The following is a 13,048-nucleotide window of genomic DNA, read 5'->3' on the forward strand; positions in this document are numbered from 1 at the left end:
TGCTCTTGTATATTTCCTTATTGCTAGGGAGGAACTTCTGGGTGTATCAAACCCAAATGAGAGCTGCTGCTATGAATAAAGCTCTCCGGGACTGGGAAATCTCACCAGTGGTTGAACGTTGCTTTGTATGGGCTGATGCTGCCTAAAAAGAGGTTTTAGAATAAATTCTGTCTGTAGCTAGAGAAACTTTTTTTAATCCACACTCAAAGGTGTCAGCTCCTGGGAGGTTGCTCAGGGCCTAGTAGTCTGATGTACCAATGTGGTGTGGAAGCAACATGTTGCTACTGTCCCAGGTCATTACTTCTACAAAAGGGAGTAGAAGGTAGGGAAGTGTCTATGTATAGGACTCCATGGGACTGTCTAAACAGAAGTTGCACTGGCTACCCTTAACTGACTTAGTTAAATTAGTGCAGATTCTCGTATGTGATCACGTATCTGTTTTAAACCTGCTTCAGTAATTTTGCTTGTTTCTGAAAATGTATGGCCACAAGCTAAACCACTCTGAGAGCGTTAAATTGATGTCTGTGTCAGTTTAACTAAATTGTATAAAATCCCACCTTTATTATAGTGATATAGTTTGCATGGACCAGGCCTAACTGTATTAAGTGCTTTTAGAGAAAAGGGAGGAGTGGGTAAGATCAGCTCATTCCCTAAGTGATGGTCCTAATGCATGGGGGAGGGCTGGCTTGGCTTTTGCTGAGCCTACTGAATAGCAGTTGGCCTCATTCCTTATGCTACAGATATAGAGCTGGCCTCATTTTAGATCCCTCTTATCTACAAGCACCAGTAGTAAACTGAAACTTATAGGGAGTAACTGTACAAAGGCCCTTGTGGCAGGGTCTAGCTGCCCTAATACAAAATGTAGAGATTTCACTATGACAGATTCACCTCTTTCCAGTACCATTTTTAGGCAGTGATCATTTATTGCTATTGGTAGCTATGAACATGCTGTGGGTAGCTCAGAGTTGTATGGGCTAAGCTTCATGTATTTAGCCCGCAGTCTGCTTCACATTCGGTGTTGGAAAGGGAATGTCTGATTAGCCCATTCAGCTACAAGCAAGTGTTTAAAATGTTTAGCCTGATCCCATCCTTAGGCATAGGCTTGAGAGAAACCTGGCTAGCTTTGTTTCACACCAGCACTTAACACGAACCCAAGATTCCTTTACATTAATAAAGCACAAAGCACTAAATCCATGTGTGAAGGTTCCGACTACCAGCTAGCACGAAAAAGGTCAATGAGGTCTGTTAGCACCTGCAATTCCTATTCTGTTCTTAGAGACCTCTACTTCAAAGGAGAGGAGCCCTCTAGTTTTCTTAAATCTTAAGCTGTATAGAGAATGCCAAGGAGCATCTGGCACCATCTCTGTAAAATTCCACTTGATAGTAAGACTAAACTTTGGCAGAAAAAAAGGGTAATGTATCTCTACCCACACCCAACTGAGATTCTTCATATGCAGCAACAGAAAGGTAGCTCTATTAAGTTTTAGTGTATATGCCTCATCTAGCATAACTTTTACAGCATTAGCAGGAGGGGAAACTCCTTCCACATTTTGTAACAGAATAGTGTCTGTCAGCTATCAACTATTGGAATGATTTTTTGACTGGAATTCAAAGGTTCAGCTTTTAGAGCTAAGCTGTTCTTTGCAGTGGAGGTTTAGAGTGGCATCTTAAGCAAGTTGCTGAAGCAATTCTGCATGTAAACATAGCACCTTTTAGGCCTATTGAAATAATTGGTAGTATCTAATGCTAGATGAGAAGACAGCCTTTGATGGTGCATCTCCAAGAGAAGGCAGAAGTCAACAGCACCATCTGTTGATGAAGTGCTTTACTACAAATTATCAAAGGTGTTCAGGAATAGGTAAGCTTTAATTTTTTAACAAGACTTTTGTGTACAATATTCTTTATGTACAGGTGTCTTGGTATGTGTGAATGTGATTAGTTTTGCAAGAAAACTAGAAAGCCTGCTGCAACAGAAATCTCAGATCACACTCAAGCTGAGTGTAGGCTCAGTTCCACACACCACTACAAAAAGCATCAACCCCCTCTAGTGTTTATTAAGGTAGATTATACCACAAAGGAAGGAGATGGTGGGGGAAAGGACAGAGCACCAGTCAACATCAGTGGGTAGGGGAGAAACCCCTTTAACACACCATCCTCAAGCTATGGGTGCCTAATGATTAATCCCTGTGCACCAAAAACTATTTCTTTAGTCCAAAGTCCAGAGCCAGCAGTGGAACATACAGCTGCGGGCACCAAGACAATCAGTAAGCTGCTGAAGGCAGCTGGGTGACTACCCTCCCCCAAAGAAATATGGGGTAAAAAAACCCCTAGAACAAAGTGAAAGCCACATGAGTGGGAGATATGACTACATGGATGTAGTGCCCTTCTCAAATTAAAGGGAGACAGCCAGCAAGAAAGCGATAGCTTTAAAAATGTACTGGCTTAAGACAGTCATCACAACAAGGTGAGAGCAACCTTAGGCAAAAGGGTAGGAGGTGACTATATGACTTCAGGTGGGGGTTTGAGGGCGGAGTGTGTGTTTTCTTGCAGCTGGTGTACATCAGTCAGATGGGCCTGAGAGGAAGCTGTGAAGGCAGGAGGGGAGCACTCTTCCCCTGAGTCCTGGCACCACTGAAGAACCTCATTAACATGGTATGTGCTTGCTCTGTGTTTTCTCACCTGTTACCAAGGTTATTAGGTCTTTACAGAAGGCTGATCCAGTCTGACTGACCAACTCAATCCTTTAGCCCCCAGAGAAAGGAAGGTTAGGTCACATGCTACATTGAGCAGGACTTCAATAGATCTAGCAGGGACAAGTAAAAGGCACCCTCTTCCCAGTAATTGCAACACAAGGATGGAGAGAGATTACAGTACTTTTTGCTGGATTAGGCTTAATTTGGTAAAGTTCATCCATCACTGATGGGATCTTCAGCACTTATTGCACATGGATGTGGAGTGGCAGGATTGGAGCAAGGGAGCTCTGTTGCCTGGGGAATTAGATCACCATTACATTATAAGATATCTGGAGATGGTTTTTTGTTGATGTTCATGACAGGCTTCTCAGCTGGGGACTCCCCAATCACCACCACCTTCAGCAGCACAGTACCCGTTGGGTTCACCTCAATGTTCAAGAACGAGACCCAGTTGTGTAGTCCCCAGTCCTCACTGGTGGGGAGGATCTGCTGGATGGAGCATGCAGGGTTGCATGCCAGGCCATTGCCAAGGAAAGAGGTAGAGAAGCTGAAGATCTGGGGTCCTCCAATCTCCTGTCGATTCATCACGGCCACAGCATAGGCACCCCCTGACAGAGGCCGCTCCCAGAGCTCAAAGTTGTTATCCTGCCAAAAATGGAAACCGAACAAATGTTTCAGGGTGGGACTGACTCTACAGGTCCTAGTCATCCTCTCCCTAAGCAGGCAGCAGGAAGGAATGTGAAACTCAGTTCTCTGTGGGTGGATGTTTCAAAACTCCACTCTCCCCAGTCTACTCTTGAGGGAGGCAAGGGAGGCATACTACCTCCAGCAACCTAGTTTTACCTACAGTCTCACACCCCCAGGAGAAGAGGAAATCTCTTCCTTGTTTCAGTGGCACCAGCCCCTATCATACCTTAGTGATACGGTATCCTTGCTTGCCCAGCGGGTCCTGGTTGATGGCAATCACATCTTTGTTCTGGAGCAGCCACTTGGCCTGGGGGCTGATATGACGTAGGTCATTGGACATGAGCAGTGGAGCTGCCATGATAGCCCACAGCGCCATCTGAGTCAGCTGCTGGTCCCAGCTCAATCCAAAGTTGCCAATCACCAGCTGTGACAAGTGTAGAATGAGAATGGTAATAGGTATGGTGCTAACATTTTCATCCTAGTTAAAAAACCCAGAGCCTGTCATCACCAGCTGGTAGGAGGAAGTGGGGCAAATGCCAAGGTCATGCAGCTATTTGGGGATCAGGAGCTGGAGGAGTTAAGCAAAACGTTATGGTAGGGGTAAAGGAAGAAGGTTGTGACTGACCGGAAGACAGCACTAGGAGCACAAGGCTTAGTCTGAGGTCAAATACTCCTTAAGGAGTGGCTGTAAGTGTGTGCCCAGCTTGGGCCTGTTTTCACCTCTGGAGAGGCCTGAGTAATTGGTATTCTGAGAATTGGGCCCAGTGGGCCTCAGGCTTGGCAATCAGAGCTAGTGCCCACTTCTGAAAGCCTTGGGCTTACTTTTCAGAGTAGAACTGCTCATAAACAATGGCTCCCTGCTGAGCCTGAGCAATGCATGCAGGTTACATTCCTCATCACTGTGGATATCCTAACCCATCCTCACATAGCCACCAAGCTGCCTATTTTCCTGAGTCATGGGCTCCCTTTGATGAACCTGTCGTGCTAGGACCACAACAGAGGGTCCTCTGCCCCCAACATATTTCCCCAGTCAGTTCTTCACAAAGTTTCCTCCTGATTCTCTTTTGCTCTCAGGAACAGATTCCCCTCCCACAGTCTTGCATTGGTGCTGTTCCCCACCCCTTATTCTTCAGACAAGTAGAAGCCTCCTGGTGGTTGCAGTGTAACAAGAGCTCGGGTGTTCTCACCATGTCAGGGTCATTCCAGCCTCCTGGCCCAGCAACACCCACAATGCTGTCTTGGTGTAAAGCCGTCCACTCTAGGGTATTCTTAACACTGTTCCAGGCATCATAGATGTCAGCAAAGTTCCTCCAGTGATTGCAGTAGTGTTTGATTTCTGTGTAATTGGGCTGCCGGAGGACAAAGAGCAAGAGGGTGCACATAGGAGATAGCTTGAGCATTTAGGATAAGGAGGCAAAAGGGATGGATGCACTGGGGAGAATCATAGATGGAAAAGACCCATAAGGTTATTCAGTCTATGTGCTAGGGCCAGCGCAGGATTGTTCCCTATGGTACATTCTCTGGTACTTGCCCCACTCTAAGGTGAAAGCATTTCAACCACTTCCCCCAGGAGAACATTCCATGGCCTCCTAAGTCTTCCTGACTGTATTCAGCCTAATGTCACATCATCAAACCTACTCATAACTGGTACTACCCTAAGTAATTACCCCTGGTTCTTGGGGTTTACAGCTTACAACTTCCAGAGGATTTAGTCCCCTCTTTACATAGAAGAGAGTGGCTACATTCTGCCATGTCACAGCATGAAGGAGCCAGCTACGGGTGAAGTCTTGCTCTCTAGTCCCTTTACGGATTAGGATTTTGCTCACAGATTTCTCCCACTCTACTAGTGGAAAAATTCCTGATAGCTCAGTACTCCAAAATCCCCATTGGTGCAGGGGATTACCCTACTGGCAGATAGGCCCTAGGTTGGGGATTCCATAATCCTCTGGGAAGCCAGAGAGGAAAAACATCACAGCACCAGTTCTGCACAGATCACTCCTCTTCAGCAGTGTGGCCAAATTGTCTCAGGGTTCCTCCTGACAGGTAGGACAGAGTAAAAGGATGCCTCTGCCATGAATTCTTAGCTAGCTCAAACCCATCTTAACCCTCTGCTCAGTGCCCCTTCATTCATCAACACTTCTTCCCTTCACCATCTCCCTTCAGCCACTTTGGCTCCTTTGATATTCAGCCAGGATTCATGTAGACACACGATTTTGCAAGTTAATTTAATTTATTTCCTTAATATTCTGAATCACCAATGTCTTCCCAGCATGCATCACATCTGACCAGGGCCAGTACCCTGGGGAAGGACTCCTTACCTTCTGCATGGGTCTCATGTAGAGAGGCCATTCACAAGAGTACACAATGCTTCTGCCAGTCTTATTCAGGGCCAGAGACATGTTCCTGTAACCTGAAGGAAGAGAACATCAGCCTGGTTATACCACCTACTGGGGCAGAGGGAAACAAGAGGGTACTCAGCACCGTTGGGTCTAATGTCAGATCAAGACTCTTGTAAAACTGGGAGTGGGTTGTGTGATGACGTTTCCCATGGTATTGACTGAAAGTCAGAACCCCAGCTAGAAAGGAATGGATTGTCATAGTCCAGCCAGATGTCTGCAGTCCAGTTGCCTGCCTTTCAGGAAGTTGGAGCAGGTAGGAAGAGGGAAGTAATGTGGCTTAGAGACAGAAAACTCAACAGCCTCAGGGGAGCTGGGCTCTATTCCTGGCTCTCGGTGCCTCAGTTTCCCCTTCTATAAAATAGGGGTGATACTTCATCTTCCTTTGTGAAGAGCTTCAAGATCTACTGATGACAAGTGCTATATAAGAGCTAGGTGTTATAAGAAGGTGTTGTCTATTGCTTAGAGCAGAGGACTGGGCCTCAAGTCAGATACTGGTTTCAGCCACCACCTTGCCGTATAACCTATGTTAAGGCAGCCATTACACTGCTCTAAGATTCAGTGTACTCTTCTGTAAAATGGGTATAATTACATACCGCTGTGTAATGGGGCTTCTTCCCACCTCACGGTACGATGGGTTCTAGTCTAGACAGTTAGTATTAAGCAAACTCAGTTTTTTGCTTTTACAGACAGCTGCTATTTTAACTTCATGAGCTGTTCTCCATGCTGAGAGCGGTTTGAGTAAAGCCAGTTGCGGCTAACAACTGCACAGCTCAGTAATGTGTGCTCTTTACCCTTATGAATCCCTAAGCCATTTGGATTCAGAGGGTCATGTGTAAGCAGTAGGAGACAAAGCCAATTGGGTGAGATTCCAGTATCACTACTCTCTTATCTTTGTACCTAGGAGAGCCCTGTCCTGTTTTGTCCTCTTTGATTTAAAGACTAGACAGGGAAAGTTCCTTTGCTATCCCACTTAGAACTCTCCTGGAGTCACAGAAAATCTCTGCCAAGAACTTCCAGCTTCACTAATGACTGCCTAAAGATGCATTCCAGCTGTAGGCCTGGCACTTGAAGGCAGTGCAGTTATTGTGTGTTAGACTAATCAGCTTCGACAGGACCCCCTGATCAGTTTGCTCTGAGGGAGTGCAGAACCAGCTCCAGCCTCCCTGCTGACAACTGACACTCTGATAAGGACTGAGTCAAAGAGGAGTCCTCTTCTGAGCTGCCCTCTTCCATTTTATATAAGTCTACGATTTGTTAGACAGCATGTCTGCCTGGGGTTCGTTGCCTATGTAGTGAGGAATGAAGATGACCTGCAGCATGTATGCCTGGCCTGTCAGAGACACTTCATTTTAGTTCCCCTAGGTTCTCAGATGGCATCCTCCCCCTCCCCGTATCCCCTGTGCCAGTGGATATGTTCAGTGAAGAGCTGCTCTTCTGAACCTGTCTCAGCTCTGAGACAGTGCTGACTAGAAAGCATTCCCCACACATGGAATGTCTACAGTTGGCACCTACCTTCTGCCAGCTGGTCCTGTGTGCCATAGTTACAGCCATCGAACTTCAGCAGGTCCACACCCCAGTCAGCAAAGGTTTGGGCATCAAGGTCATAGTAGCCATAACTGCCAGGGAAGCCAGCGCAGGTTTTGTTTCCAACATCCCCATAAATCCCCAGCTTCAGCCCTTTGGAATGGACCTGAGGGGAGCAGACAGACATACAATGAGAGCCAACAGCCATGGGGCAGAGAGAGAGAGAGAAAAACAGCGGTGCACAGTAGGAGAACAAAACAGAAAGAAATGAAATCCCTTTGCACTACCTTAACCACATAGTTGCTGAGTGAATTTCCCACTCCTCCAAGAACAGGCCCATTCAAGAGAGAATCACTGCCCAGAAACCTCTGGGATCCCACTTTCACTGCCAATATAATTCACAGTCCTAGAGGAAAACATGTGAGTGAGAACCAAACCTCCCTCCCAACACAGAGGCTAGGACCCTCTTAAGGATTCGTTCAGGGGTCCTTAGAGGCCAGGGTTAGAAACCCATGTATAGAATTTGCTAGGCAGCCAATCTGAAGAAGATCAATCATAAAAAACCTTCCAATATATCAAGCACAAGAGTCAGTTTTTGTAAATCAGGGAAAGTCCCCAATCAAATGCCCTCTGCAGAGAACATCTGTCACCCACCTCCACAAGTTAAATCCTAGACTGCATCCAGTTTAGTTCTGCCATGCCCTGGTGGTGTGGAGTCATGAGGTCTCACTGCAATAGCCTGGCTCTATGCCATGTAGGGCATTGAGGCTAAGAACTGGGTTTGTGGAATGGATCTGGCATTGGATAAGTAGCCACTGGAGAGGGCAGAGTATGGGTGTGATCTACTTGCTTGTGCTGCCTTCTCCCACCTTTGCACCTTGGAGAGTGGCAGGTGTACCAATGTCAGTCATGGAGAATGCTGATGCAAGGGATAACAGAGACTCCTCTGGGGATTTAGGTACCATCTCTATCTATACACTCACATAGTCGGCTAGTTTGCGGATCCCACTGGGGAAGCGTTCTGGGTCAGGTTGCAGCCTGTCCTGATGATCTCGAGTCAGAGACATCCAGCAGTCATCAATACAGACATACTCATAGCCTACATCCTTCCAGCCATCTGACACCATCAAGTCAGCCATCTGCATAAACAGCTGCTCACTGAGGGACACAGAACCAGGGGGTCATAGGGGTCCAAGTACCATGATGGTTAGTCAAAACAGGGTGTTAAGATTTATTATATTGTGCTAAATCTGATCTTAAAAGCAGACAGGAGATCCATCAGCCACATAGTTTCCACCTGCATAGTTACTTCCTAGGAAAGACACATAGATGCTACAGTGCAGTATAAATACATCAGTTGGATTAAAGACAATACAACAAACACCTAATATTTGTAAAGTGTTTTTCATGCAGAGATTTCAAAGCACTTTACACAAATGGGTCAGACCCTGCTAGTGGGAAATCCACATTCATGTGATAATATTAGCCTGGGGAAAAAAACAGCCAAAGGTCCATCTTAAAGATCTGAATGGGACACTGGCCAATGCCAAGCAGAGGATTTGTTTCCAGCCCTGGAGAAGATATCACACACCCTTCCCCGTCAAGATTGCTAAATCTTTTACCAACCAAGGTTCATGTCACTGTCTGTACTGAAAAACAACATAGTTATCCCAGATGTGGAGAGAAAAAAGATCTGCCTCGGAATGCAAATGAGATTGGACTGGATGTATTTTTAAACCACATCCCAGAATTATGCTAAAGCCTTGGCTGTAGTTGTATTCAGAGACAACTGCATTGTCCCTGGATTCCCTGCCCAGTCCCTTTGCAGTGCAGGTTTAGAGGTGACCCTAATCCTCTGATTGCTAGGAGGGGAAGACAGGGTGGATCGCTCCATAATTGCCCTGTTCTGTACATTCCTCCTAAAGCCCTGGTACAGGCCACTGCTGAAGCCAGGATACTGAGTAAGTCAGACCATGGTCTGTGCCACTAGGGCAGCTCTTATGTTCAGACGGGCCCTTAGGGAGAAACGAGGCCTGATCAGTTCCCTGTGCTCTGCTGGCACAATTAGAGCAGCTCTTTGTTCCTTGTAATTAAACCTGCGGAAAACGGAACTAGTAGCTGAGCTAGTCACGCTCTCCCCATTTGCGTCTGAGCCGCAAGGTTCAGTTCCCAGGTATCTAACCGCTTTCCTCCCACCAAATCCCCACCCCGCCGCTGCAGCGGCCCGCGGCTCCGAATCCAACCCCAACCCCAGCAGCGTTCACACGGGGCTGTGGCTCCCACTCCTCGCCCCCCCCCCAAGAGCGGCCGCCTGCGGAGCGCAGCTGACGGCAGGGCCCCAGAGGCGGCCCCGGCGCCCCCCGCCCGGTACCTGACGCAGGAGAGCGGCTCGAGGGCGCAGTCGGTGCTGCACAGGAAGCGCTCCCAGTGCAGCCAGCCCATGGTGGGGGTCCGGGCCAGCCCATTCTCCAGCGCCCCGGCCCCGGCCAGCAGGACCAGGACCCAGGCCAGCGTAGCCCGCTGCCAGCTTCCTACCGCCGTGCCCATCTGCCGCGGGGACACTCACTGCTGTCAACGCGCGCTGGCCTGCCAACCTAACCCCGGACGGGCACTCCGGCTGGCCAATCCCGGCCTGATGCCCTCACAGCTCAGCCAATCAGAGCACGTAAATCTACATGCAACAGGGTAGGTGCGGCCCCAACCCGGAAGCGGCGCAGGAGATAGAGGGAGAGGTTGTCATGTGACTGGAGTGAAGGGGGGGCCTGTCATATGACATGGGTCCAGGGTGTCAGGTGATTGCCTCTCATATGTGCCAGTGTCTCCCAGAGGGAGTGAGGTGACTCTTCCCCTTTCCATGGAGTGGTAGGGGTGGGAGGTGGCTCCCTTTCCATGACCCAAGCTGGGTGCTGCCCAGCTCTGGAGTCCTTTGCTACAACATGGCCATGGGTGCAGCGAGGTCCCCCGCACTGCTAGCCCCTGCCCTGGCCTGCAAGACAAGAGGGCAGTTTGGTCAGTAGGGCCCAGTCCTACTTTAAACTGTGTCCAACTCCTGAGGCTGCCCCTACAGGCCTGGTTCCTCCAGTGTTGCTAACTCGGTTTTATGTAAAGTCTTGTGATAGCGGGGGTTTTCCTTAAAGCCCCAGCTGCTGAATCAGAAGATGACATGAAAATCTCAGCTTCCATTTACCTATATATAGAAAATTGAAGTGTCTAGTCTTCAGAGTTGCCGAAAAAAGCATGAAACTGTAAAGTGGCTGCACCCTAAAGGCTCTGGAATCAGAAAACAAATAAAAAGAATCTAAAATATATTATTTTTTAAAAATAATCTCAGGATTTTCTGGGACTTGACTCATTAATTTTGAATGTTGGGGGTTGGGTACTGGATCCCATACTCCCATTGAGTTAAATAATACAGTATTGCTGACAAATCACAAGCCAGGCCCCTCAATAATCATAAGATTTAAAGAAAATAATAAGTGGGTTATTTTTCTTTGCCTTCTGGTTTCTGAGGCATAACAGTGCATTTGGTTCAAAACTTCAAGGTCTTCTCTATGAGAACTAGAAATCTTTTTTCCAAATGAAAGCTAAGACTCAGCTCTAGGAGAGGTTGGTCTTAAAAAAAAAACCAGTAAATGTCACATGACTCACAATACAATCATGAGAGCTGGCAATGCTACCACTGCTAGCTCTGGTGCAGCAGGTTGGTTACTGGAAAATTTTATAGAATTTTCTAGCGTAGAAACACCCCAGTTAATATGAATAGGAGCAAGATCAGGCCTCTAGTTGCTAAGATGGGTAGGATAAGGTTAGGATAATAGGTCTTGGAATCAGGAGGGTTAAGTTCTACTCTGGCCTCTACTGTTGTCTTGTTTTGGGTAAGTCATGCAACCTCTGTGTGCTTCAGTTTCCTTATATGCAAAATGATGATCAGCTGTGTCAGTGAGGAAAAGTACTTTCAGACCTGTGAATGGAATGGACTAGAGAAGAGCAAGGTACTAGGGTTGTCAACAGTCCCTTATTACAAGGGACATCCCTCTTTTTTTCATCTCTGTACAAGACTGGGAGTTGCTGAGTGCTGCAAAAAGCAGCAAGAACTAACCCTTGGTGAATATAGGTGAGCGCTGATTATTAATTATGAATCATTATAATTAATAATGATAATAATATTGGGAGAAGAAGTTGGTGGGGTGCCAAGAATACAGTCCCTTATTTTTGAAATGCAGTGGTTTCCACCCTACAATGTATTTGTGCCAATTGTGGTGGTGGCTTGTGTGATGAGGAAACCGGCTGAGAACCATGGGCAGGGGGCAGTCGATAGGCATCAGATGGTAATAACCGAAGCTGGATAATTCATTTGAAAAATATCAAAGAACTCAGTTATTTGAAGAATATTATTTGATAATATTCAGTCACTGTGCTGATTCAAAACTGGCAACCTAATGGGGGAGGGCTGCATAGCTCATCTTCAGTTCCATAAGCCACCTTTTCTATAGGAAGCCTTATTCTATAGGGTATGTCTTTGCTGCGGTCACAGAGTGTGATGGCTGCTGAAGTGGATATACCCCTTAGCTGTAATCTTGCTCCCTCATGGAACAGTGGAGCTGGGGCAGTGTGAGTTTCAGCACAGACTGTACAAACCTGCCCAGAACACTTGGTAATTACTTGCAGCTTAAGGATGCAGTCACACCCTGTGATTGCAGCATAGATATACCCTAGCTGCAAGCAGCTGATGAGTTTAGGAGGTACTACCCTTTCCTTGTGGACCTCCACAGAGGCAAGCTGCATCTGAAGGGACTTTTTGTGGTGCAGTAGCATTGAGATGAATGGTAGGGTATGTGCATGCCATGGACATTACAGAGCACTTTCAGATTGCCCTATTTGGGCCTTTTTTCCCTCACTGCCCCTGTGTTTATGATACCACTGGGTTTTGGAAGTTGGCAAAGAGTTTTCTTGGCAGGAGCATATCCTAACCACTTGCCTCTGTAATGTTTGCCTCAGCATGGGATGATGCTGCCTCCGCTGGTGTGGCCCTGACTGCAACACAAGCATCTGTGCTGCTTGGGCGGTCATGGCCACACAGCTGGTGGTTACTCAGAACCATCCTGGCCTCTGACTGTTCTGTGTTCAGAAAAGGCTCCATAGGGTTGATGAAGCAGGGAGAAGAGGAAACTGTCAAGTAAGCCCTGATTTCAAGAACCCAACGCCACCTGGGGACCTGTTCAGCCTCACTGTGGGGCTCATAGACAAGCAAACCTTTTGACCTAGAAGCCTTGCTTGTTCCGGATCCATCTGTGTATTCTCCACCAACCCCACAGGCCAGCTCACATTTCCACATTCTGTATGTGCAGCCCCAAACCAGCTGTGCTCAAGATTTCAATTCCTGCTTTTACTGCAGGTTTAGAACTTTACTTCCATATTTGGACTCAGCTAGGGCAGCTCTTTGCACCACAGAGGCTATTGCAGGAATCTACCCCAGCACGACAGCAAGGAGTCCTCACTGGGAACACTCCCTCTTAGGAGCTGTGTTTAGCGACATGTTGGACTTTAAACTCAAAACTGGATCTGTACCATAAAACTCAGACCTCGTGAGCAGAAATTCTTTTAGAATACAGAGATTTTGTTTCCATCTCTACTGTTCTGTTTGTTAGGACCTACAAAAACACAGTGCCTTGCGCTGGCCTCTGCTCTTTCCTATTTAATGCTCTGGCTTCAGAAACAGAGTCACAAGCAGCTGATGAAGAAATA

General features: G+C 47.1%; 1 protein-coding gene across 3 annotated transcripts; it reads right to left on the minus strand.

Annotated features, from left to right (window-relative positions):
• Nucleotides 1-1,847: 1,847 nt before the first annotated feature.
• GLA (galactosidase alpha) lies at nucleotides 1,848-9,939 on the minus strand. 3 transcript variants are annotated; one of them, XM_050965079.1, is made up of 7 exons: nucleotides 9,870-9,939; nucleotides 8,287-8,461; nucleotides 7,292-7,469; nucleotides 5,699-5,790; nucleotides 4,568-4,729; nucleotides 3,607-3,804; nucleotides 1,848-3,338 (listed from the first exon to the last, which is right to left on the minus strand). In XM_050965079.1, the coding sequence occupies exons 2-7, from the start codon at nucleotides 8,446-8,448 to the stop codon at nucleotides 3,012-3,014; spliced, it is 1,119 nt and encodes a 372-aa protein (XP_050821036.1). In that variant the 5' UTR covers nucleotides 8,449-8,461; nucleotides 9,870-9,939; the 3' UTR covers nucleotides 1,848-3,011. The 3 variants fall into 3 exon arrangements, with proteins under 3 accessions (XP_050821036.1, XP_050821033.1, XP_050821034.1); XM_050965076.1 differs by lacking the exon at nucleotides 9,870-9,939 and adding an exon at nucleotides 9,675-9,863; XM_050965077.1 differs by lacking the exons at nucleotides 4,568-4,729; nucleotides 9,870-9,939 and adding an exon at nucleotides 9,675-9,863.
• Between the last annotated feature and the right edge of the window lie 3,109 nt (nucleotides 9,940-13,048).

Source organism: Gopherus flavomarginatus, chromosome 8 (genome assembly GCF_025201925.1).
Source record: "Gopherus flavomarginatus isolate rGopFla2 chromosome 8, rGopFla2.mat.asm, whole genome shotgun sequence".
NCBI lineage: Eukaryota > Metazoa > Chordata > Testudines > Testudinidae > Gopherus > Gopherus flavomarginatus.

Coding starts and splice junctions, on each gene's coding strand:
- GLA (XM_050965076.1), bottom strand. CDS start 9,850: ATGGGCACGGCGGTAGGAAGCTGGCAGCGGGCTACGCTGGCCTGGGTC. Junction 8,462..9,674: donor GAGCCGCTCTCCTGCGTCAG/GTACCGGGCGGG, acceptor TGTGTCCCTCAG/TGAGCAGCTGTTTATGCAGA. Junction 3,805..4,567: donor GCTGGAATGACCCTGACATG/GTGAGAACACCC, acceptor CACTTGTCACAG/CTGGTGATTGGCAACTTTGG.